This window comes from Octopus sinensis, unplaced genomic scaffold (assembly GCF_006345805.1).
Source record: "Octopus sinensis unplaced genomic scaffold, ASM634580v1 Contig18907, whole genome shotgun sequence".
Classification (NCBI taxonomy): domain Eukaryota; kingdom Metazoa; phylum Mollusca; class Cephalopoda; order Octopoda; family Octopodidae; genus Octopus; species Octopus sinensis.
In genome coordinates, this window is record NW_021836127.1 from 134128 (window position 1) to 160239 (window position 26112).

At 32.7% G+C, this 26112-nt stretch overlaps 1 protein-coding gene, 1 long non-coding RNA gene and 1 pseudogene across 2 annotated transcripts; 1 reads left to right on the forward strand and 2 right to left on the reverse strand.

Annotated features, from left to right (window-relative positions):
* Window positions 1–343: 343 nt before the first annotated feature.
* Window positions 344–5479, reverse strand: LOC115231838. The gene is made up of 4 exons (XM_029801760.2): window positions 5136–5479; window positions 4961–5103; window positions 4801–4927; window positions 344–355 (listed from the first exon to the last, which is right to left on the reverse strand). The coding sequence occupies exons 1-4, from the start codon at window positions 5247–5249 to the stop codon at window positions 344–346; spliced, it is 396 nt and encodes a 131-aa protein (XP_029657620.1). The 5' UTR covers window positions 5250–5479.
* Window positions 5480–6329: 850 nt separating this feature from the next.
* On the reverse strand, window positions 6330–7535 carry LOC115231839 (annotated as a pseudogene).
* A 5872-nt stretch (window positions 7536–13407) lies between these two features.
* LOC115231833 lies at window positions 13408–13950 on the forward strand. The gene is made up of 3 exons (XR_003883552.1): window positions 13408–13553; window positions 13646–13788; window positions 13821–13950. It is a non-coding gene; the product is annotated as an uncharacterized LOC115231833 (long non-coding RNA).
* The last annotated feature ends 12162 nt before the right edge of the window (window positions 13951–26112 follow it).

Consider the following 26112-nt stretch of genomic DNA (forward strand, 5'->3'; position numbering starts at 1 on the left):
TTAGACTAAATCCAAATTTTTCTGTACATCACTGGTCAGAAATAGAGAGTAATCAAATGTTTTTTGTCTTGAATTCGGAATATTTTTCTGTAGGCGATGGGTTTGAATATTAGTTTTTACAATTAGTTCTATTGAAGCTATTTTTATTTTTAATGATCTACTTTCGGGAACTACTCATAGTTGCCTTACGTTCAATAATCCTCCATTGGCTTCAAATGAATTTTCATGTATTAAAATCGAAATTATTGGATTTAGTTAAAAAACAATTTTTTGTTTTATTATATATATTTTGACTAAAATAATAAGCATATTTCCATCACATATAAAATGACGTTTCAAAAGTTCATCTTAAATACTGAAAAAAGAGAAAAATGCAATTTAGAAACATTTTATATAAGGAAAAGACTAGGACTGTGTGGAAAATAAGGAATTTGTTCATCTTTTAAGTTTATTCAACGTGAAGAAGAACATCTCAATCGGAACTATTTTTATCGGTTCCTGGACGTTGTGTTGCGTTTTTTAAAAAGTCTCCTCCTTGATTTCCAATCTGAATTTAATTTCCATCATCTAATTTTTGATATTTAGATCCCGTCGTTAAAGAATTCTGGTACTCTTCAGAGTTTTTCTATTTTAATACAAAAGTTGACTAATAAATAAAACAATAAACTAATTAAAGACTTCACGAGACGCTCTACCAGCCTCGCGAATAGCAAAGCCATTCCCTTGGATGATTGACTTTCCAAGAGCCAAGATGACTCTCTTTAGTTGTGTCGTATCCTGCCTCTCGATCCGCAGTGCGTCTTCGTCGGACTGACCCCTTGGTCCGATATAGCTTTACTAGTTTCTGATTTCATTTCATTAAAAAATAAATATTGACCTTAAAAAAATTAAATACTATTTAATTTTGATTTATCATTGCGGTCAATATATTAAGTCTATTAAAATGATAGACTTGTATGTTATCGCTAGTTTCAGTTTAAAATTATATTTGGTCGAAACTCCGAATTTATTTATAAAATAAGCATTAATTCAAAATAAGCATGTAATCAAATATAGTTTCTAGTCAAAATTAAAATGACCTCAATTATCCAATAAGGAATCACGATCCGTTTGTCGTCAATATATTACTAGATAAATAAAAATATACAAAGAGTGTAAGAATGAATTTGTATTTGAACATTATTTTTGATTTTTTATTTGATTAAATATGATTAGTTATTTCCTAAACTTAGTCCAAAGAATATTGACTCTATTAAAAATGTAATAATTTATATCAGAAGTTTTCACAAAGAAATTTCTCTCGGCTCAAATATTATAAAAAAATCTCGAGTCGCATAATCAAAAATCTAAATATATTTATAAAATTCCAAACTTATTATTTTTACATAATTATTCTATGTCTGGCTGAATATTTGACAAGGTAAGTTGAATTTCTAAATCTAAATCCAGTAGATTTTCCCGCTTATTGGTTTTAATGTTTTGTAACGCGGAAAACCCCTTCTCACAGAAATAAGTTGTTGGAAATTTTAGAATGATTCTCGTTGTTTTAGAATGATCAAAAATATGCCTGTTAAATATGCAAGTTTTAATTTCCAAATCGAATTGGTGATCAATTCATGAAATTGATAGCATTGTTCTCTCGCGAAAAACTCAACAATCATATCTTTTTATCATAGACTCAGGTTAATGCCCTTCCTCAGGATAACCATCCTATTCGATATGTAGGAATAAATTCTTATAACTTGCTTCCATTTCATCACATAAAGAATTAAGAAGTCTAGAATTTTTAGATTGAGTTTTATATAATTGATCATTTGTATCAAATCATCCAAAACTGATTTCAAAGCAAGCGGACGAGTTTTCAAAACCAATACATCACGATGTAAAAAACAATATGTAGAAGGTATTTGATCATTTTGTGCTTTTAGTAAGAAACCTGAATTTAGTTATATAAAACACAATATACAAGTTCATTAAGTCTTCCAAACATATACTTATTAACACGCACTACACATTATTTTTGCTTAATTCTTTAAATTAATCAATTGAATAATCTTTATATTCCAATGGGTAGATTCATTTGAAAACATATCCATTCAAATAAGACACTGTGATGAACTATTTCCAGTGCCACAACATTCAAAACCCATAGATAAAAAAGATGATTTGTAATAGAACAAACGACGTTTGAGAGACATAATAAATAACAACGTGATTATAATTTATTATAATTTTTTTATAATAAATAATTTTTAAAATAACAACGCGTCTGCTCGAGGCAACCGGCATCCCGTGCCAGCTGGAGCCCTCTGGCCTTAACAGGGGCGATGGCAAGAGGCCGGACGGCGTCTCGCTCTTCCCGTTCAAGTGCGGCAAAGCGATCGTCTGGGACGCGACATGCTCTGACACTTTTGCGTCAACATGCCTTCTCGCGTCCGCGATCGAAGCTGGCACAGCGGCGAGGAGGGCAGAGACCCGGAAGAAAGACAAGTACGCCTCGCTCGCCGACAGATTCCTCTTTGTGCCTGTTTCAGTCGAAACATCAGGCACATTCGGCCCAGCCACGCTACGTTTTCTCACCGAGAGAGGCCGTCACCTCGGGAGGATTAGAAACGACCCCCGCGAGGTCAATCGGCTTTTTGAGCGCGTCTCAATAGCCGTACTCAGGGGGAACAGTTTCTCTATTCTCTCTGCGGCCAGCAGCTGACTTCCTGTTCCATTTTCTTTTCTTTAGATTAATTTGATTATATTATTTTTTATTATTCAAAAATAATTTTTTCAATCCATTTTTAAAATAAAAATTTAAAAAATAAGTAAATATAAATCTTCACGCTGTGCAATGTTTGAAAACATCTGATTTATATAAGCGTAATATCTCAATCCAATTGATATTCCGGTACATATGTAGTAGTTGGCGGCCACTTTTTAGCGAATTTTAAAAAAACTATATTTTTTTTAGTTAAAAAAAATATAATTAAAAATAATACAATATAAAAATAATAAAATCCCACGCTACTTTAATTTAAATGAGAAGTGAGGTCAATCTATTCAATCTACCCACAAATATGTCAGAAGCTATCAATTTCATGCAATCCAGAGGAATCATCCCAAAAAAAAAGTGTGTCGCAACGGACACCAAATGACTTTAAACGTTGGCAGCTCTCCGGCTTGGAATTGCTACAGAAGGGGCTGTCGAAGTAAATCGAGTCTAAAAACTGGTATTTATATCATTAAAACTCAACAGGAACGTGGTTAGCAGGAACCAAAGTACCATTCGAAGATATAATCCGGTTTGTCTACCTGTGGGCAAAAATATATCTTCTATGGAGATATGCATGGAAAATCTTGGTTGGGCTTCACATACAACCGTGGACTGGTCAATGTACATGCGTGAAATTTGCATGCTATCATTGACATCTCGTCTATTGAAAGGTTTCCAATTATATAATTATTCCTTAGAATGTGGAGTAGCGCCGTATGGCGTAATAGAAAACAAAGGGGAACAGTCAGACAACACCTTAATAGTTATTTTACGGAGTTCATTTGGCGACAGACAGCCAAAAAGAAAGAATTTGAAACAATCATGGAGTGCATTGCCTTACATTGTCCCCCAGAATCAAAACTAAAATAAAAAAATAATTAATAATTTTGTATAAAAATAATTAATTTTTTTATAGTAATATTATTTAAAAAAGGTAATTATCACCAAAAAAAATATAGTTTTTTTAAAATTCGCTAAAAAGTGGCCGCCAACTACTACATATGTACCGATATTCCATTTATAAAGGATTCACATATATCGTATGTATCCTGAAATATATTCTTTTCATATCAGCTTATCATTTAATTGGTTGTACTTGCAAATTATAATTTCTAGATTCTATTTGTACACTTATTTAATTTTTTTAAGCTGATAAATTAACATTACAAAACCGATTTTAGTGTTACAGTAAACAGAATAAACATAACTATAGCATTTTGTAAATCCCCATAGATGACACAATCTTTTCAAATAACAAAAGAAAGTAGTTTCTGAAGACGTCATCGCCCTTTAGTCCTGTCAAATCGAGTTTAACTATTTATTTACTTTTTATCTAAAATCAGTTTATTGAAATCAAAAAGAGTAAATGTACATCAAAAGTTAAAATTTATAATTTTTAAAACTTAAAACAGTCGGACATTATGATCGTAATTATAAAAAAACATTCATATTTAAACTAGAAAATTATCCTGAATCTAAGCCCTGGATCTTTAGCCTATGTTTATCAACCAGCTCTATATAATCAATAAATCATAAAAGAAATATCCATATTAAAATAAAACCAAAATAAATTAGTGTAAATAAATTAAACCGAAAGACTAAATATTTGATTGAAAGAGTTTCCAACAATTTCACGGGCATTTGCATTAGGACAAATCACATCCACAGATGCTGTCTTTTCATAATACGAAACCACAAGTCTTGCTAGTACCAACATACCATTGTCAAATTTCATCGATAAATGAAACACATTCCGCCCCAAATCGTCAAAATTTACAAACAAGCTAAAAATATTCAACTTCTTCAACTCCGCTGACAAAATACCTACAAATCAAACACGAATGTAAGCCTTGATCGGGAAATGGAAGTGTGGGTAAATCGATACACGTTTTATAATCAGGCTGCACATTGTACCACCATGAATTCTGATAGTTAGCCAAATTTCCACTCGGGGCAAACAAAACTGCCCCGTGTACTAACGTCTGGATAACTCCTTGGTTCATATTGACCACAAACTATCTCAATTGTCCAAAAAGTACCTTTGGATAGATTAAAGTCGGAGATTTTGCCATAAAACATTGCTGAAAACTGATTGCTGTCTCAAAAGACACGTGATTGTGTGAGTTTGATATAACTTGAGGTTGAAACGGTACAATTAGCCCAAAACTGTCAAGGTTGTCAATTTATACAGCTTCAAACCTATTTTCTGAGACTGACACGTTTTTAAACACCAACTGCTGTGCTGAACTTCCAAAAATATCCACTTTGGCAATAATAGCTTCCCCTCTACTCCAGAAAACATCCATTCGTAGAGACCCTGAACTCACTTTACAACTCCAAGACTACAAATCAATCAATCAACTCAAAAACTAACATAATTGGTCCTTTGAACTTGGCTTTGTGCCTTTACTGACATGAACATTGAGTCGTCGTGACTGTAGGGAGGCGGATCAACCAACTCGTCCATGTTTGAGCCAAACTCTCCCATTAAATTGAGGGAGGACGGCTCAATATGTGAACTCTGGGGTCGAATGTATTAAAAAACTAATATTAAACTCACATAATACCAAAGAATCATCCAAAATATTATCAGGAGTCGACTCTGATTTTTTCGTGTTGTGAGGAATTAGAAACTGTTCGTCAAATCCCAGTAAATCATTCAAAAGATTCCCAGATTGACCACTAACACGAACATTGGTTAAATCAGTTGTATTATCCTCACGTCTATAAAGGTTTATAAATTCACTAACGTTCTAGAAACAGTTGCCACGCTATTTTCCTGTCCATATGCAAGAGATGGAGGCTTGTGAGTAATAGAAGCCATGCTTCCAATGTGTTTTATCATTTCACTGAGTAGCTTTGGGTCAAGTGAGTCAATTTTTTCACTTATGGCTGGCTTTGTACTCAAAATAATCTCCTTTGCTGCCTCAGGGTCACTCGACAGGAGTCTCCAGTAAATAAATCCCCGATCTCTTAAATCAGGATTTAGACTGTCCTAATGACTATAAAATGAAGAAATGTACTTTTGTGCACAAATCCAATATTTTCTCTACCAAATCCTGTCCTGACGGATTCTTGAGATAATATTTGACAACTGAAGTCAGTAGTTGTAGTTGCACCTGTTTTATTCTAGTTTATTAAACAACCTGAATATCCTCGTCAGAGAATGTCTCGATAAATGAGTTTAGTAGTTCATCTGCATTTTCTATTCGTTCAGAATACTCTCCGACAATCCAAACCATCGCTGCTCTAAAAGTAACCCCTGATAACCCACCTTGACTCTGGTTCATCCAACAAATCAAAATTCTCACAAAAATTTCCAATTATACTTTCATATTTATTCGGATATTTTCTAAATATATCCTAAACTAGTTATATCCATCAACCCGAATGACTACTATAGCCTCTTGGATGATATAATCGACTTTAGACTTTACAAGTTCCTGCAGAGTGAGGACACACTGTTCTGCCACATCGGGGATCTTAATGGCACAACAACCAATGGCACGGACCGACTTTCTTACAAAGTCAATGTCTACTCCTGTGGCGTACCTGAACAGTCATAAACTCACACAAACTCCTTCAATTCAGGCAGAACTCGGCTTATGTTGTCAATGTTAGTCAGACGTGTTATAATCTCCAGTTTCTCTAATTTTACATAAATCATGTCGTTGTATTTGACAAAGAAATTTGCGACTTCATTACACAACACGTTTGGCCTGAAATTTTTAGGGTGGTTAACCTCTTTTGTAGGATTAGATTAATGTTACGTAACCCCACATATTGGATCTCTGAGGGGGCGGAAAGCATAGTTATGAGAGGATTTGACAGTTTTTTGTCACACGAGCTTAGAAATTCTCATCAGTCAGTCGTTCCATCATCCTCATCATCACTTTAATTGTCGACAGAACAACTCCTGCATTCGAATGAGACAACCTCTGAGTAACACGTTCACAAATTCTATATTAATTCCAATGTGGCTACGTTTTGGCCTCTTTTTCTGTGCTTGGTTGATAGGCGGAGATATAATCCAAAATAGTGATCTGTCCCCATTCTGTACACTCGTTGAGAGCATTCATCAACAGATTAAGTTCACTTTGGGATATTTCTGCATTCTTTCCCAAGGAAATCTGCTGCATCTCAGACATGGTGGCCACAGCATTAGCCACGACCTACACAATCAGATAACAGACCACCATAGAATTGGAATCTGTGAGGTAAGACTTTATATTTGAGAAGCCTTGGTCTTCTACTAGTTTAGGATTCAGTTTGTAGAGTTTTCCAATGCAAAGAACTGCAGTTTTCCTTACATAGGGATCACTGTCCTTTAGACATTTACGAAGTGGGTCACATAAATATTCTGTCACACAATTCACATTCATACAAGCCATAGTTCTGATTGCAAGGGCACGAACGAGGGGAAATGGCTCGTTTGTGTCCTAAAATGAGTGGTGGGATATGACTTTGACAAATGAATTGACTGCCATTATAGCCATGTCGGGGTTTGAGTGGGAATAGTTTAACAGATATATATAAACCAGTTTTTTTAATTCCAAATCAGAGGTTTGACTGCAATTCAAAACGTCAACAAACAGGGAACTAAATTACACACGTCAGTTATTTTGAAAAAATGTTTTTATTCAAAATATGTCAAGTATGTGATATTTTTGTACCTTACATCTTTTCCTGTGGTCATGAAAAATATCACTTTCTTTACAGCGTCCTTTCTTTTAAAAGGTTTATCGCTGGTTAATTCTGATTTTATTTCATTTAATTCGCCTATATTTGTTAAATATATATTTTCAACTGTTTTTGGCGTATGTTGAGGACATTGGTTTTACACCAGGTTAACGAGAAGATTAATTAGATATTTATTTGATAATTTAAATATTGAATAACGTAAATCTTTATCAATATATTTAATAATTTAAAAAAAAGAAAAGAAATAATAATAATTAACCGGCGTCCTGGTATTCTCAGTCAAACATAACTTTTGGTTTAAACTTTCAAGCCTGTCATCTCCGGGTGTTTGATTATTCCTAATTTTTTCCAAAATTGATTCAAATAATATTTTTATTATAATTGAAAATAATATTTTTTTATTTGGAAAACCGAATTTAAAAAAATAAATAAAATTATATATCACTTTCATTTGTAACCTGTATTGTACGTACTGTCCGCGTCTCTCTTATTCAAAAAAATTTCAATTTTTTCCCACCCAAAATTTCAGAAATAAAATATTAACAAATGACAGACCGTAAAGTTTATAATAAAAAAAGATTTACAAAACAAGGTTTTTTGGATAAAAACAATTTTTTACTATTTTCATAGAAATCAAGAAAAACACAGAATTTATAGCACTCGGTAGATCCTAAATTATTTATAAATAAACAGGAACAAAAATAAACTCAAAAACATCAGAAAAACTTTTCAAATCCTCGGATTTCACTCCACACATAAAACAAAGCGACAACACCTCAGGATTAAAGAACAAAACTAAAATTGACTTAGATTTAGGCTCAGATTCTTTTGGTGTTTTCAATTTTGTTATTTTTAAGTCAACCCTTCCGACCTTATGAAGGAAGCCGACGCTGCCTCGTCCGAACACGCGAAAAAGATTGCAATTTTGTGTGGAAAAGCAATTCTTTTCCGGTCAGATTTGAATTTCTTTTTCCCTCTGTTTTTTATTGCAAAAAAATATTCCGATATTTTTCTGGACGAAGAAATATTGAATGTTTGTTTTTTGAGTTTATTTTTGATTTAGTTACTTAAAGATTTGATAAAAAGAGGCGGGAAAAATAGCGAATTGGAAACAATTTGTTCTCTGAATGTGATTTTCTGGACTTTAAATAACGTCCAGGAATGGCCTGTTTTTCTTATGGAGGTTTATTTTTTTTATAATTATAAATGTAGTATTTTCTAGACGATTTTTTATCTGATGATCGCTGGTGTGAGTTGAAACAATGTCAGGGACTGGTCTCTAATCTAATTTCCTCATTCGAACCTATCCACCACGCTTTTCAACTCCCAAACCTCATAACCTATCGTCCCTGTATTGTCTAGTAAAACCAATTTCCTAGTATCTATCCAAAGTACCCTCATTTCATCATTTAATATTTTCCTCGAATCTATGGTCCCTTTTGACAGATATTTAACCACACGGAAACAAGTCGGGGACTTTGTAGTCAGTGCCCTAAGCAGAAATACAAGAGAGACTACCCCAGCTATGGTAAAATTGGTTGGACTGACGGCTTGTCATGATTCTGTCAAACACTTTTTGTCAGCTTGTTTGGAGCAATGGATTCAGTCCACAAAGGCATTGACAGTTTTGTTTACTCTTAGCTTGTCCCTTTAATATTTGAGGCATTTGATGCGTGTTGTATGGCAAAGTGGGAGAATGTCGATTGTGATTATTTTCGCGAGTTTATTAAAAATGTCATAAAAATCCGTTTCAAAGCAACTCAGCTGACGTTGGTTGAATCGTCTTTTAAGTTATTTTTTGTATTAAAAATATTTTAGAAAATTATTGGCGGTAAATGGCGATTATTTTGGCCAAATGACGAATTTTATTATTAAATGTGAGGCCAAATCGTTCAGAACTTGCGGAGGGCATTTGATTGGTCACTGCTTGTTTGTGAATAGAGAAATATCAACTGATGTATATCTTTGTAATTTACGATTTTAGTGTCTTGTTGATTTTTTTGTGAATTATTTGTTCGATAACTCTCAAATTGCTCTTATCAATTTGATTCGAGATTTCCTCAAGCTGCCGCTTTTCAGTGATAACTTTACTTTGCTTTATTCAAAATTGTTGCTCAGATCGAATGGTCCTGGTTGCATATCGACTTTCTCTTATCATTCATTTGAGGAATACTGCGACATGATTGTTGAAATAGGGTGCTGTGCGATGAATGTATTTAGCTCATCCACAAACCTTAAAAGTATTGACTTTTTTATTATTTTTATTAAATTGATTAAATATACTAATTTCAGGATATGGGAAATACATTAATACAGTCCGTCAAAGTGTCCTTGAATGGCTAAAAAATATTTCTCTGTCCATTCCTGAATTGTGTAAATCACGTTTTGAGACATGGTTGGTATTTTAGCTTTAATTTAAAGGATTAAGCGAATTTTCTGCTATGAAGAAATTTGTCGTTACAACTTTTTTACGGACAATTTAAATATAGATTCAAATGGTTATTTATTGATTTACTTAACTATTTTAGGTCGATTGGAAATTTGTTTAGTTTCCTCGAATTTGTTAGAAAATTTATTGCTAATTGCCAATAATCCAGTCAAATTGATTAGTCCCAACGTTGTCCAGGATATTATATTATATTGGCTCATTTTTGCTGAGACTAGCCGGTTTAGTGATTTAAATATTTTATTTAGATCAAACCAAGACTTACTTAATGTTGAATATGTACTGGAACTTGTTTTTGACCTTTCATTATATACTCCTCCAATGTAGAATGTTTATTTGTAATATATAAGGGAGACTATCCAAGACCTGGAGCGTAGATTTGCTGTCTCTGATCTGTATTGGAGTAGTTGGATGATTGCAATGATTTTGGTAATTTTCTATGCTAAGGATCCGGCCAAATTGGTCGCAAAGTTCCCCACATTGAGTTCTCTAGTCGAGTTGGTCATATCAGAGTTTTGAATTCCTAAAATTAATATTTTAGTGATTCCTCGGCAATATTTCCTCTCGAATCTCAGGTTTTATTATTTGAAAATTATTTCTCAGATTCGAGAGCAGGAAATTGTGGATATACTTAATTTAGAGAACAAACTTGCAGGAGAGACAATTAACGACCAAAACAGCCACCTCAAAGATTATTTAACTTATTTCAATGTCTAGTATCCAAGCCTATAAAATGATATTTTAGTGGACCAGCGAGACTACCTTCGTTGAAATTTCGTGCTTTGCTTGATAAAGTTAGAAAGTTGTTAAAACTCGATCATTATATAATCGAAATGAACAACCATTCGTTATTTGTTGAGATTATAAATAAAACAGAAGTAATTTTAACAAATATATTTTAGAATCTATCCCGATGTAATGCAATGGTAGACAGTGCCATCAAAATTGATTGTGAGATCACACAAATCCTGGATTGTTCATTTCTCATATCATATCTCGTTTTCAAAGTAACACGTGACTGCAAGGATTTTGTATTTTTGTTTAAATAATGAATTAGAGTCTCCCTCAGTGTTATTTGCCATTGCTCGTGAATTTAAATGCTCGATGCTGCTGTGATTCGTCGTCGGTCATTCACCATCTTTTTGAATTGTTTACTTTTTTGAGTCTGCCCGACGAAAGTGATAGATTTCATTCGATTTTGGTATTTTGGCCATATTTGACTTGAGGTACTCGATTTGATATTTGCTGGTGACGTGACGGCAGAACACGGAAGTTTTATTTCACAGCTCGAACTGAAATCGTTTTTCGTGGAATGTAAACCAATGATTGTGCGATACATATTCAAGGTTGATAAAATTCACTAAATAAAAATATTAGGCAATTTATTCTGAAACGAATAAACAAATGCTAATGAAATATTTGTTCTTTTTGTCGAATCATATATCCATTGTTGGAACTGAAATAAATGTTTTGTACATTTCATTATTTTAGTCCCTTACTGATTGGATTATCTCCCATCATATTGTTTTTGATCAACCCCGTCATCATTTAACCAATGAAGTAATCCTCAGTCTAGAGAAGGTATATCTCGGGGCGTACCAAGTCATCAAAAACAATGTTAGTTTATTTTTATTTGTTAATTATATTTTCATATGGTGTATTTATTTTAGAGAGAGAATGGAAATTCCGATTTTCTAGCTGTTTTTGTTTTTTTGGCTTGTTTAAAGAATTCTGATGGAGAATTAAGTGATTGTTTACAAGATGCGTGTTTTTCTGAACTAATTTTTCCTCAGTGGCTGGGTATAAAAGTCTTTTTTTCTCACTTAAAAATACTTTATTTTACAGGTTTTAATAGTTTTTAATTTAATTATTTAATAGTACTTAAATCAATGGATAATGAGACGTGCATAAGACTTCTTTGTTGTAATTTACTCCCAGATTATAAAATTGAATTATTACTACAAAAATTGGAGCAGAATCGTCATATAGAAGTACATAACGTTCCAATAATATCACAAATTGTACAAAATTGGCAAAATAGAAATAATTCTAAGCTTGGAAGTCAATTTATTAACATTTCTACATTCAAAAATAGTTGTTTATCGAGTAATACTTATCAAGTTAGTATTATAGCTAATAAAGACGACACCCACATGGAAATGGAGTCACATAATGAAAACAAATTAATTTCTGTATTTTATATCAAAAATATTATTTTCAGATAATAAATAATTCGTTTAATGACCATTCAAAGTCAGATTTTATTAGTTGTATTACTGTATATTTTTGATTATGATTAATTTTAGGACGAGTCGAGAGGGGCTTATGTGCTTAAGGATATATTGGAGGTTCACCATTTTGTAAAAAAATCTATTTTAGGCGGTTAATGAACTTGGAATAAAATTATTTGAATTTATCGAGAACCTTGATAACATTGCAGGCATTAAAGTGTCTACATTATGTGTAGATGTATTATTTAATTATATTGTAAGTATATATTGACTCTTTCACTAATTTAATAGTATGAAGAATATTGGGCGGAATTGGTTTCCGAGTTGCTTATGAATTCCGAAACCAATTCGAATTTGTCATTAAAAATAAGAACTAAGCTAATCAAGTATCGACTTGACCCTGAATCCTTTCTTTCTAACGGAGAAATATTTGGTTTGTTGATTAAATAATATTATTTTGACGACGAAGTGGTTGATGTACAGCTGTGTAAAATGGAATGCGAGGAGGACGTAAATTCATCGAGTTTAGAGAGGATATGGAACGAGGGTATTCCTTTAGAAGAGCAGAAATGGAAATTCAACCAACTTCTATCAACAGAGAAATTGGAGGATTTGATTGAATTCGCAGCCAAAATTGTTTTCCGTCAAAAAGAATTATCACATAAATATTTAATCGGTTTTATACAAACAATATTTGAACGAGCACAGGTTTTTGTGTAATGTTTATATTACTAAGAGTGCTAAAATTGAGTGGAGTTTGTGTAAACGAATTCGTCTCGACTATTTGTTGTGGCATTTTATTCGTGCATGTGAGGAAGCTTGTAGTCCTGATTTAATAAACGCACATTTCACGTTATTATATAGCATTGCAGAATATGATCTGGAGTCACTCAAACTTTGTATATCACAAACTGATAAGTATTGTCTAATTACGTAATAACTTAGTCCGGGTATCAAAAATAGTCTTTATTCTCTTGCATATATTCGAGCACCTTCTAAATTCCCGCCAAAGTTGTATTCTCAGTCAAATATAAAAGTATTTTGATTTTTGTTTTGCTAGACTGCTGATTTGTTTATTCGACGGCTTTTAGTTTTGCTTTCCAAACCCGAGACTGGACTAAGAGCCAAAAATCGAATGCAAAAAGCTTCTCTTTTGTGTAGAAAAATAATCAAATCTTACCCTCAGTTATTCTTAAGGTGAGATTTGTGTACTATTCTGTAAAGATACTTGACTTTGTTGGGATCCCTAATTTGTGGGCGGGGTAATTTTACATTCAACGAACTCACATCAAAGCATATTTATCATTTTTTTGCACATGTCGTTGGCTTATTGGACTATTCGTTGACATTACCTCTGAATATTAACCCAGAGGCAGTCTGCCGGATATTCGATGCTTTTATTATGCTAATTAAAGTATGTTTTAATTTCTATGAATATTTATTAACATTTGTTTCAAATTTATAAAAATGCAAATATATTTTTATTATAATACAAAATATGTTTAGACTCAATTGGAGACTAAAAATCCACAAGGAATAAACGGAATCAAATCAATCGTAGTTAAATTTGTTTATTTGGTAAAGCGACTGCTCTACATGCATCCTCGTGAGACAATTACGACTGCAAAGTTGGCTTTTCCATGCCTCAAGTTGATTTGCTATAAAGTAATTAAATATTTAGAGAATATATTAACTCTATTTGTCATCCGGGGAGTCTTCTTTCTGAAGTCAATGCCCTTGAAGTGGCTATATCCATTGATACACGTGGTTCAAATTATTTGAATATTTTTTCTCGCCGGCTGACATTAAAGAAAGACTTGATTCCTAAATTTAGTTTTGATTTAAGGAAATCATATAGAGGTATATTTAAACTACTATTTTTTAGATTTTTATAGAAGTTTGCAAGAATTAGATAATATTTCTAAACGCAGGGTTGACGTCCTTTCCGATATGCAGGTTTTTGCTTTTTGGATAAAATTTAGCCCGAATTGGTGGAATTTTGTAGAAATTCTACAAAACAAGTTCAAAAATTAAGTTCTCGGTTACTTTCTCGTCAGTTGATGACAAATCCGAATGAAAGACTTGGAAGAGAGTACATAGGTCAACGACTTGATCAAATGGTCAATGAAAGTGCTAGTTTTGCTGAGATAATGGTTGTTTGTGGGGGTTTTATGGTTTTTTCATAAATTGATAGAGTCGAGCCCAGAATATGTTACTGCTTTATGTGATTTAGCCATAAGACGGAGCCGGACTATTTCTTTGGGGGACACTATAAGGACGTGTGGACTCAAATTTAATTGACAATGTGTTTTTATTACCAATATAATTGAATTTTTACTTTTTACAATTCTAAATTTTGTTTTAACAAAATGTATATTACTGAATTATTATACTCGGTCAACTTGTTTCATGCTATAAATGGATATGCCATTTCTTTATACAACTGCTACATTGGACTAATCAATATTGATATTCTAGTGATCGTCAAATACAAGTTCCAACAACTTTCAGACTGCATCTCAAACCTGCAAATAAAGAAAGGTTATATCTAAATCAAAAGTCTTTAAAAGGGGACTTGCCTCGGTTTCTTTAAAAGTGAACTGATGCTCCTCAAGTTCCTGAAAAGTCTAAAACGACAGTCGTCAGTATGCTTACGGAAAAAAATTGGTTTAAAGTTGCTTTTCTTCTGTATCGAAGATCCTAAACTTGAGTTAAAATTTTTTGAAGTAGTGTATTTGTCTATTTAAATTAGGCTCAGCACAATCTTAATCACTTTGGACCTGACGAATTGTACAGTTTATTAACACTCACTATTTATGGTGCTAGACGTACTGTTTTGACTTTTGTGGTATCTAAATATGTTTATTTTCATGTAAATTATTAGTTTTATTAATTTTAGTCGAAACAATTTCTTGCGAATAAACAGTAATAATGTCTATTATCATCCACGAGTGCATCAAAACAGGGGCTTTTAACTTTTTTAAGAGGTTTTCAACTTTTTTTACTCGTAATTTTGTTTGACCTCCGAAATATTTATTAAAACCCCTTAAAACATTTTTATATAGAACAGACTATCCATAATGAAATAGAATTCTACTAACTATTTAAAATAAATTCACTGTTAACATTCAAATCTACAATAAAAACAATTAAATACTAATATGACCCCATGACTGATGTTTTTGCACAGCAATTTGATATCTGACTTATTTGTGTTATTTTTAAACAAATATCTCATCAATGGACACATTTTTTCATTCTTTATTTACAATTCGATGTAGAATGCTAAATCCACATTCAACAAAGTATGATGTCGGAAAATAGAGCAGAAATTGTGCTATTTTGTTTCACAATTCATATTTTGCCAAAAAATAACCGACGTTTATGGATCATTATAGTATAGTTTTAATTCTGCATTGAATTTTAACAGAATTATTTTTCTTAAATATTTCCTTTTTTTCTCCAGGATTTGATAACAAAAGAATTAATCATCCAAGATGGAATTTCTAATTTAAAGAATATTCTAAATTTTAGTATTGAACCTTAAGAATACATTCAACTTAGATTAAGCTCGGAAATGAGGAAGGAAAACCAATTCTGAAGAAATTCATCATATTGTGATGCACAATGATTTTACAAGTGGGAGCATACTATATTCAAAATCAGATGGGAGGAATACGTACACAAGTAGCTAAAATAAAAGGCCTAAAGAGTGGCATGTTACGTATTCGAATTTCAAATCTCAAACAAACATGGTTTTATTTTTTGCCATTTCTTTTCTGATTAAATTTTTTTCAGTGTCTATAATAATCCAAACAATACTTTTTGGTAACATTAGCAATTTAGAGATTTCTCTAAAACTTTAACCTCTTTGGTAGGCCGTTACAACTTGTTTTATGTCCAAAGAATGATCTTTTTTCGTCGACATGATAATTTTAATAATGAGCTAAAAATGAACGTGTATTTTTACTAATCAGAATCTATTAATGAATTTTATTGAAATTACGGCTAATTAATCATTTCACAAAAAGAAGCTACACAAAGATAATCATTCATATCTTATTGCAGAAAAAAATTCAATATTTTTTTGATAGTCCCATCACTTTTTTCTACATAAAATTTGACATTTTTCAATTAAAGTGCAGTTTTTTGTGGTACTTCCAACATTCCTCGGCTGCCCTCTCAGCCCATCTGGGCCCACCTGGCGAAGAAGGACCAGGAATTCCGTGACCTAGCAAACAGGTTTTTGACACTATAATCGCACATCGTCTTCTTCTTCATAAAATGCAGCATACACATGCCGAAACGGCTATACACGCTCCGCTGCCTGCTATTCCCATCTTGACATACTATCTTCCATGGAAAACGCCCTGAAATCTTCGACGGAGGCAGTTCTGAACATCCCCACTTTTCCTCAATATCCAGAAGCCGTCAGCTAGTCCAACAGGCTCGTTATACGTTATATACCTTGTTGGTTGGGAATCCTACGAGTGATAAAAACAAATAAATGGTACTTGAATATAATTGGAGGATTTCTCGCCTCCAAGTATGCAATTCTCTACATGAAGAATATGGATGTTGTGCTTATCAAAATGCTCAAAGAAATTACCGTATTTTCTCGATTATAACACGCAAATTTTTGTTATATAAATAATTCCAATATATGGGATGAGTTTTATAATTAATAACTAAAATAAATTGCAAATTTTCAAAAATAGCATTGTCAAACTAACTTTGACGTACCGACATTGTGCAGTTTCCAATTCAACTCAATTCAAAAATTCCATTTTTGTTTGTTTTTAACATTTATTTATAAAAAATATTGTTTCGATATTATTACAGTATTTTACTTTGAATACAGCTCGCTGATTAGCTGAACAGCATTGCCTTCCAACTCGCTGATTAGCTGATTTTCAGGGCTTTTACATCATCTCATAAAGCAGATCGAAAATCGGCCATCTCTAGCCTTGTACTCGTCTCAACTCACACTCTCTCAGTTCGGTATGGACATTCTACAAGCAACATAGCATCAAATTTGATAACAGCTTTAATTTTGATTCACCCTCAGCCCTGTCGATGCGGTGGTACGGTGGACGTGAAAGGCCTTCACCCCCTCTCCTGCCGCCGACCGCAGGCCGCTTGCCTCGCCATTGAGCAATCAACGACGTAATCTCAAGAGCACTCAATGCTGCAGGCTTTCCCAATGTACTAAAACCCGCCGGATTGGACAGAGCGGATGGAAAACGCCCGGATAGGATGACTACCTTCCCATTCAAGAATGGCAATTGCCTCATCTGGGATTCCACGTTTGCAGATACGTGGTCCCCATCCGCTTTATTATCATCTGCATCTTCTTCCGGTTCGACCACTGCCTCCGCGGAAGCCCGCAATGTCAAAAAGTACAAGAATCTTGCCACTCGGCATTCCTTGGGGCTTTTACATCATCTCATAAAGCAGATCGAACATCGAAAGCCGAGACTACCACTGGCCACCTCTAGCCTCGTACTCGTCTCAGCTCACACTCTCTCAGTTCAGTATGGAAATTCTACAAGCAACATGGCATTAAAACGGAAAAGTTATACCGATGCGTTCAAAAGAAAAGTCATTCAAGTGACAGAGGAATTGGGCAACAGAGAAGTTGAAAAAAATCGATATTAGTGAAGCTAACATCCGTGATTGGAGGAAGAAGAAAGACTCATTATTGAAAAGGAAAGCAACAGTAAAAGCATCAGGACGTGGAAGAAAAAGGAAAATTTTAGGTGAACACTATAGTCGATTACTGGGTTTTTACAGATGTTTTGGCCCAAAATTATTTTCGTGTTATTTTTTGCGCGTGTTAAAATTGATAAATACGGTATTGGCTTATTAACATTAATTGTTAAGTGCTATACTCGGTGTTTTTTAAATGTATGAAAAACGCAACAGTCACCTAGCCACGTCCTCAGAATGTTTATCTAAGGAAGCAACTGTCAGCGGAGTTGCACTGTCTCTTGCATGACAGAAAGTTATTCTTTGCATTCAAGAGGTTCATGTGCAATCATTGCAAAAAAACAGGAAAACTGTCGACTATTTGGCCACCTAGTATGCTAAAATGTTAAATAGTAAGTACTTCCGAAGACACAATGAAGTTGTAAAGTGCATCCATCTACATTTGTACCGAGCCTATGATATTAAGAATGAAAAAAGATAAAGGCTCACTAAGTTCAGTCTATAATTTTTAATCATCCCGCAAGTGTCGGAAAAGAAAATGATGTTTTAAGAAAAAAGGTAATATTTAGGTCAGATAATATTTAATCAATTTGGACATTAATTTTCACTTGCAGTAGATAGTACGAGACCATAAAAATTAAGAAGAAATTTTGAAACGATACATTCTAAATATGTCCAGCGTTTCTTGTCATTAACGTTGATCTGCCTCTCAATTTCACAGTTAAAATAGGCTTATCATCCGTCCCGGATAATGGTGCCTTGTCCCGGATTTATGTGTCCCGGAATGTCCCGGATGATCATATTTATTATTATTTAGTAATGTGGGATTGTGATCAACTATACAATTATAAAAATTAAACAACAATAAAAATAATTTAATATAACATGTTCCTTAAAAATTATTTGTAATTAGAATGGCGATGGCGACAAATGATCTACGCTAATATTTTTATGTAACAGCATAAAAACTAAAAACTTAAATAAATAGTTAATAATTTTACGAAAATTCTTCTAGTTGCGCTGTCAATTAGTGGTCACTTGTGTAAATGATTGTGCTAATGTTGTTATAACTGTCAAGGTTTTTTTGTAAAAATCTGTTAATTGCACCCTCTATTCAAAGTCGGAAATCTGTTAATTCCACACTTTTTCAAGATCAAATTTGATAACAGCTTTAATTTGATTCATAGTCGATAATGATATATTGGAATTTAATTTTAAAAAGGAAATCTGGAAGGTTTTAATGGATCTCATCATGTGAGTTGACGACATGCTTGTCGTTCATTTTAACCAAAATCCGTAAAGTATTTTTTGGCGGGAAGGTTTGAATGACCGCGTCATGTGTGTCGAGGACATTCTTGTTGTTCATTTTAACCAAAATTAAGAAAATATTTTCTTAAATTTTTTGGCGGGAATGATTTAAGGACCTCATTATTGAGGTTATTCTTGATATGTAGTTTTTTTGGTGAAAGATTTTTGGGAAAGCTCGTCATTTGGGGAAAAAGAATTTTGACAGTTATTAGAGACAAGGATTTTGATAATTTATCTGTACTTTGTAAATTTGAAATTGGTGCCGCACTGACAGATACACAGAAACACACCATACAATTTTATTATTAAGATATCTTGACTATAACATTTAGCCATGTTTTTAAGCTATCTAATACATACTATACTATTTCAGGTTTAAAGTGGAACTTACCAAATGTCAGCTTTGAATACTGATCAAATATTTTCATTTTGGTTGAGCATAGGGCTATATGGACCCAATCTTGAAATTTTATTTCCGATGAATTTCTTTTCTTTGACAATTTCTTCAATTCCTGAATGACATGGACCATTGTCTACTACTAGCACTACTGGGAAATTGTAAGCTTTCCTGGCTTTTTTGGACAAATTCTCAACCATTCATGGGCAGATTCTTTATTAAAGGATCCACGTTTCAATTCATAATGTACCAATCCAAGAGACCCGATACAACCAATGGAATGTACATTGGCATCTTGTGAACCTGTTGCAACAACATTAGCCCTTGTTCCTTTTTTTGAATGACCTTTTTTACGGGATATGTGCATGTTGAGATTTGTTTCATCCATAAATAATATCGGAATTTCCTTCGATTGATATTCCAATAAAGAAATAATAATTTTGTTTTTTTTTCTTTATTTAATTGACTATTGCCTTTTTCTGTTTCATACCTGATATCTTTCAAAGAATAACAGGAAACGTTTAAGTGGAATCGAATGGTTTCTTTTGACACATTTAAGCTAAAATTCAAATTTAAAAGAATTCTCAAAGTCTCAAAAGTAATCCTCGGGTTAAGTACGATCTGTTCGACACAATAATTTTTATGTTGATTAAGAAATTTTTTTCTTTCTTTGAATGTCGTTTAGTTACTTTTGCAATTGATCTTGGCGCTTTTTAACGGGAGAAAGTTTGATTTAATTCTTCTCATTTTTATGTACTGAAAATGATCTTATAATCATTTTGTTGGCTAATTAAATATGTCAAAACTATTTTTTTAATAATTTTTTCCAAGTTTAATTCATTTATAGGAGTTTAAACTTAACACGTTCATCTGTACCAAAACGTTTTCAATTGGGTTAAATTAAATGATTTGGAAGATATTCAAATGGGTTGACCTTGTTTGGGTTGACGTTGTTCCAATTATGACATTGCTATCGTTTTGTCAGAAAACATCTTCACTTCTCAGTTTATGAGTTAATCAATATAATTAATTTGGTATTTTTATCCGAACTGGTAGTAATTTTTGAGCTTAATAATTATCTCTAAACATTTCTTTATGATGTGCTTTGTCTTTACACAACTTTTTCTACAATGAAGGACTATGACTATTTTGAACAAAATGTGTCATTTCCAGACAATTAAAAAATATGTCCTATAATTTTGAAAATCAAGAGCTTATAAGCAGGAAAAAATAATATTTATAATCCAATAATTAAAAATCCGATTTCGACAATTTGTTAGGTTTAATTTTGTTTAAATAGGTATTATCTCTTCCAAATATTTAGAAATAAAATACAGTGCGACCTCGAATTGGGAAAATTTTCCCCAATTTTGAGGTTTTCCGTAAAAAAAGATTTTTCATTAAATTTAAATCCCTTATGTTCGATATCCTACCTTAATAATATAACAGAGACGGATAACTACAATTTTTATTTTTAATAAAAAAATCAGTTAATTTTAATCGAGTGTTTTGTTTTTTTCGCATCAAACTCGTAATATTTGCTTTGAATCTAAATATATCAAGTACATTTTCCGGAGTCTCTTGCTTAATAACATTTAGCAGCATTGTGAATGCGCATTCCGCATTGTTTATAACTTGTTGATCATCCAAATGTTCCAGAAATTGTTCGCTGCAGTCCTCTTCATCATACTGTTATCAAAAATCGCATTTTCCACAATATCGGAATCTATCAGACTTTCTCCGATGTCCTCTTTTTCCTGACAGTCATATTCCAAAGCTTTTTCAAAGCAATGTTGTATTGAAGTGTCTGTAATCTTGTCCCATGCCAATTTCGAACATGAAATAGCATCCAGTATTGTGATTCCCTTTATTGCTTCATCTATTTGTGCTGCAGGATTTTTATCACAAATAATCGTTTTCATAATCCAGTTATTGAAATGATTATTAAATGCCTTTATTATCCTTTGGTCACATGGCTGAATTAAGGAACTTTGGAAAAGATATTAGGCCGAAGTTTGAAAGTTTGAGAGAAACAGCATAACAAGTTGTATTGTCAATTAACAATGCTATTTTCATTCTTTTCTCCCTCATTTCCTCGTTAAATCAAGATAACCAATTTTCAAAAATATTTTTGTCATCCAGGCTTTGCACGAAGCATCATATTCAATGCCAATTTCTTTCAGATCCACACCTTTTAATACTCTTGGTGACGTCGTACGCTTAATTATAAGCGGTTTATATTTTTCTCCTGTGTAACTGCAACACAAAAGAAGTGTCATACGTTCTTTTCTTATTTTATGTCCGCTGTGTGACTCATTTTTTTCAACAAAACTCTTTTTGGAAACAGCTTTATAAAATAATGCAGTTTCATCACAATAGAAGCAGTAAAATCATGATTTGAATTTCTATACGCAATTTTACGTGCAATAAGCTTTAAGGTTGGCCCATTAATTGGGAAACCTTTCGACCTGAGATTACGAAAAATCTCGTAAACTTGGGCATTCAATTCGTATCCAATTGTCCCTTCGGATGTTGAGAAACCTTGAGCTAGGATTCCTTCCCTTTTCTTTTTTAGTTGGTATAGCATTCCTTTAGAAATGTTAAATCCTTCACAAATCATTTTATCCTTATGACCCGACTGTATATCCTTGCAAATTCTGATCTTTCACTTTGATTTTATTTTTCTAGGCATTGGCTTTCTAAAATTTATAAAATAATTTTAAAAATTGATAATTTCAATTTTTTACCAGGTTAATTAGTTAACTAACTAAGTTACCAGGTTAAATAAATTTTAAAATTATTGATTACAAATTTAGAAAAACAGATTACAATAAATAAATAATATAAGTTCTAGTGTAATCTTTTTAGTTTTATTTTAATTATTTATTTAAAACGGGTGTGAGAAAAAGTTATCTCATCGAATATAAATTAAATATTATTAATTAGATTGCTCTTGGTTGAGGTGGTGATCTCCTTTTTTTGCACTAATGTCTTTCTCACGGTTGTTATCCGCTAGATCTATTTTCAATTTTCATCCTAAACATTAGAGGACTCAATCCAATCTACAAAAAACTTCAACTCGCAAGAGATCTGGAGGGTATCCATCTGTTGCATGCAAGAGAGAAAAATAACAGAACATGGAAGCTCTAAGATTATAGATTACACGCTTATTCGTCACTACGGCCTGGAGTCTAATTCAACCGAAAATTGGAGAAGAGTGTGGTCCGTTTTCCGTTAGTGCAAAAATAATAATATTAATAAGACAAATACAGTTAATCTAACCGACTTTTGCATAAAACAAGAAACTCATCTATGCATGGTAAATAAATGGAGAAAGAATATAGAGAAATTGACGTTACAATCCAGCTAAGGCTATAGAAAGAAGTCCAGGTCTTGCCAATTTTAAATGATTCAGAAGATATATTTTTTAACTGCGTGCCTCTGTGCAATGTCTTATTTGTTGTCAGAATAGTTATACAAATGTATGTTTTATTACCGGCATGTGATTGTACGGATGTCATGGTACAGTCAATTTATTACCTCTATTATTTGCCACTTTCCTTTTTACCGAAAAAATTGAAATTCTGTTTTTGCCTTATTTTTTATTTTGACTAATAGACCCGTTGAAAACACAAATTAGCAAATTAATTAAAAAAACATGATAAGATAACATTTAAGTTTCAAAACTCCTTTTTTACTAACTTCATTTTTGCCAATATTTTGGTCGGTCCCGTTGGTGGAAGTCGGTTCAAAAAAAACGTGACCACTTGAAAAATATGTGTTTTTCTTAATTTTTGTATCTTATTTTTAAAAATTTTCAAAGAATACTAAATTTAAAATCGTTTAATCTACATGATTCATTATTTATTATTTCATGATCGGCTATATTCCCAAGCTAACCAAGTATTTTAAAAAAACCTTTGTTCAAAAAAAACGTGACCACTTATTTTTGTTACACTTTTTTTTACAATTACTTGATTTTTCTTTAATAAATTAATTTCAAAATAAAGCACGATGTCATCTCAAAGTTTCCTGATCAAAAAATATTCAATAGCGGAACACTTAAGGCGAGGATGCTCACAAAGAACAATCGCCAAAGAATTCAATGTTTCAAAATCTTTTGTGCAGCAAGTCAGCGCGAAAATGAAAAACGGAATGCCTTTTGAACGTGCCGTTGGTTCTGGTCGTCCAGAAAAACTTACTCTGTCGATTAAAAACGCAATATTGACGAAATATGGTCAAAATCATTTTTCCACTTTACAAGAAATTGCAAATTACATTGAATCTGAGCACAATTTACGACTTTCTCGATCAACAATAAGGAATGCTTTATATTCTTTTGGACTAGAAAATCGAAAACCGTGTAAAAAACCGTTATTACGACCAGTAAACGTGTTAAAGAGAAAATTATTTGCTGAAAATTATTTAGGGATCTCGTTTGAAGATCTAGGCAAAATTATTTTCTCCGATGAAACAAAATTTGAGTTATTTTCAACAAATAAAAGAAATAATGTTCGATATTTTCGCGGTGAAAAATATCATTCGGCCAACATTTTACCTACAGTTAAATTTGGAGGAGGAAGTATTCTAGCTTGGGGCTGTATTTCGTCCAATGGAGTAGGCCGGCTCGTTTTTATTGACGGAATTATGACGGCTGCGCATTATGTGCAAATTTTAGCACAAAATTTAAACCAATCCGCCAGAGAAATGAGTTTAACTGACTTTGAGTTTATGCACGACAACGACCCAAAGCATACAGCTCGAGTCACAAGGAAATTTCTTAAAGAAGAAAAAATCAAAACAATTAATTGGCCTGCACAAAGTCCAGATCTCAATCCAATCGAGCATGTGTGGGCCTATATAAAGTTCCAGTTACGCAATATGGGAAGGCTTGATAAGGAAACTTTAAAGCAAGAAGTTTTGAAAATCTGGAACAACCTCCCCCCGGAACTAATAAGAAAATATGTTTTAAGCTTCCACAAACGAGTTCTGGAAGTATATAAGGCGAAAGGGAAGCATATTAATTACTAATCGAATTTTGGTCACGTTTTTTTGAACAATGTTTTTTTGGAATATGTAGTTACTTTGAAAATGTAGCCGACAGTGACAAAAATAAAAATTGAAATGTGTAGATAGAAAGGTTTTAAATTTGGTATTCCTTGGAGATTTTACATAAGAATCTATAAAAATTGAAAAAAACACACATTTTCAAGTGGTCACGTTTTTTTTGAACAGACTGTAAATAGAAGGTTGACTGTATTGGCCTCAGGACATCAAGAAGGTTTCAAGGTAACTTAGATCGATTATTTAAATTCATCCAAAGGATATAATTTGTTTAGAATTACCTGTATCTAGGCTATTAGTCTCAAAAAATTGATAGTAAATGAGAATAATTCAATTAATGATTTTATCAGTTTTCGATGGTATATACAGGGTTGGCATAAAGTCGCACACGCAAATATCAAAATTTCAAATATGCCAAAATTTTAGATTTGCTCGATCTTAATTCGCTGTCTTTTCTAATTCATTCTGATAGATTTTAATGAATCTCACTTATTCCGATGACTCATTCTATTCTATAGAGAAATAGAATGAGTCGTCCATCGAGGTCCGTAGGCGTGACAATCGGATCGAGCATATGAATCATTTAAATCTACTTAAATAAAAATAAGTTGCTGACCTAGTATATGGTTTTTATAAATATAAAAAATTGTGGGTTTTACTTTGGTGCGAGACTTTATGCCCACCCTGTATAATCGAAAGCAAAAAGGCTTAAAAGGACTCTAATCGGTACTTTGTAAGTGGGTTGAAAAATGTTTCCATTTGTGCTAAAAGGAGGCAGGAAGGGATACCGATATGGAATTCAGCAAGCCCTCATGAGGCCAAAAAATAAAATAGAAAACGGAGGTCAGATTAAATAATGATTCGAGTGATTAATGATGTCAATATTCTAGTCAAACTCGTATTGAAGAATATTTTAGAAAATAAATTTTGAAAATCATTGAATAGGCTCAGTAAAAAAACTCAGCTGTTCGTTAAGAACGATATTTTGAATTTATATTATTTTAATAGTTTTTCCTTTTATGTGCGGATGCTTTTTTCTACAAAACGTAGATTTGATACCAAATGCAAATCATTTCAAAAAAGTGACAACTTAAATATTTCTTTCAGAGTTGAATGGACACGTGCTGTTAGTGTGGCTACATCTGGTGCTTCATCAATCATTGGGGAAAAAACTGGCGTTGCAACTCAATTCAGAGGATAGGTCAACCTACGAATGGAGGATGTGATTTTTTGATATTTCACTGTATTTTGCACCAGGAGGTACTCTGCACCAAGTCATTTAAAATAGACCATGTAATGGAGGCAGTCATTTGGACAATAAATTTTATCAGTGCCAGAGGTCTAAATCACCATCAATTCGTATTTTCATCGCAAAAAGTGTAATTTCCACCACATCGAATGCTGATTTGAATCGTTACAAGGAGAAAATAGCAGGATTTCTTTGACAATTTGAGACACGTTTTGAAATTTTTCGTGAAATTGAAAAAGAATTTAC

What these genes read in the sequence shown, in the direction of transcription:
- LOC115231838 (XM_029801760.2), bottom strand. Translation starts at nt 5,249, where the DNA reads ATGGGAGAGTTTGGCTCAAACATGGACGAGTTGGTTGATCCGCCTCCC. An exon ending in AAGTTCAAAGGACCAATTAT is followed by an intron (nt 5,104 to 5,135) that starts GTTAGTTTTTGA and finishes ATTGATTTGTAG; the next exon opens with TCTTGGAGTTGTAAAGTGAG. An exon ending in GTGTCAGTCTCAGAAAATAG is followed by an intron (nt 4,928 to 4,960) that starts GTTTGAAGCTGT and finishes CAACCTTGACAG; the next exon opens with TTTTGGGCTAATTGTACCGT.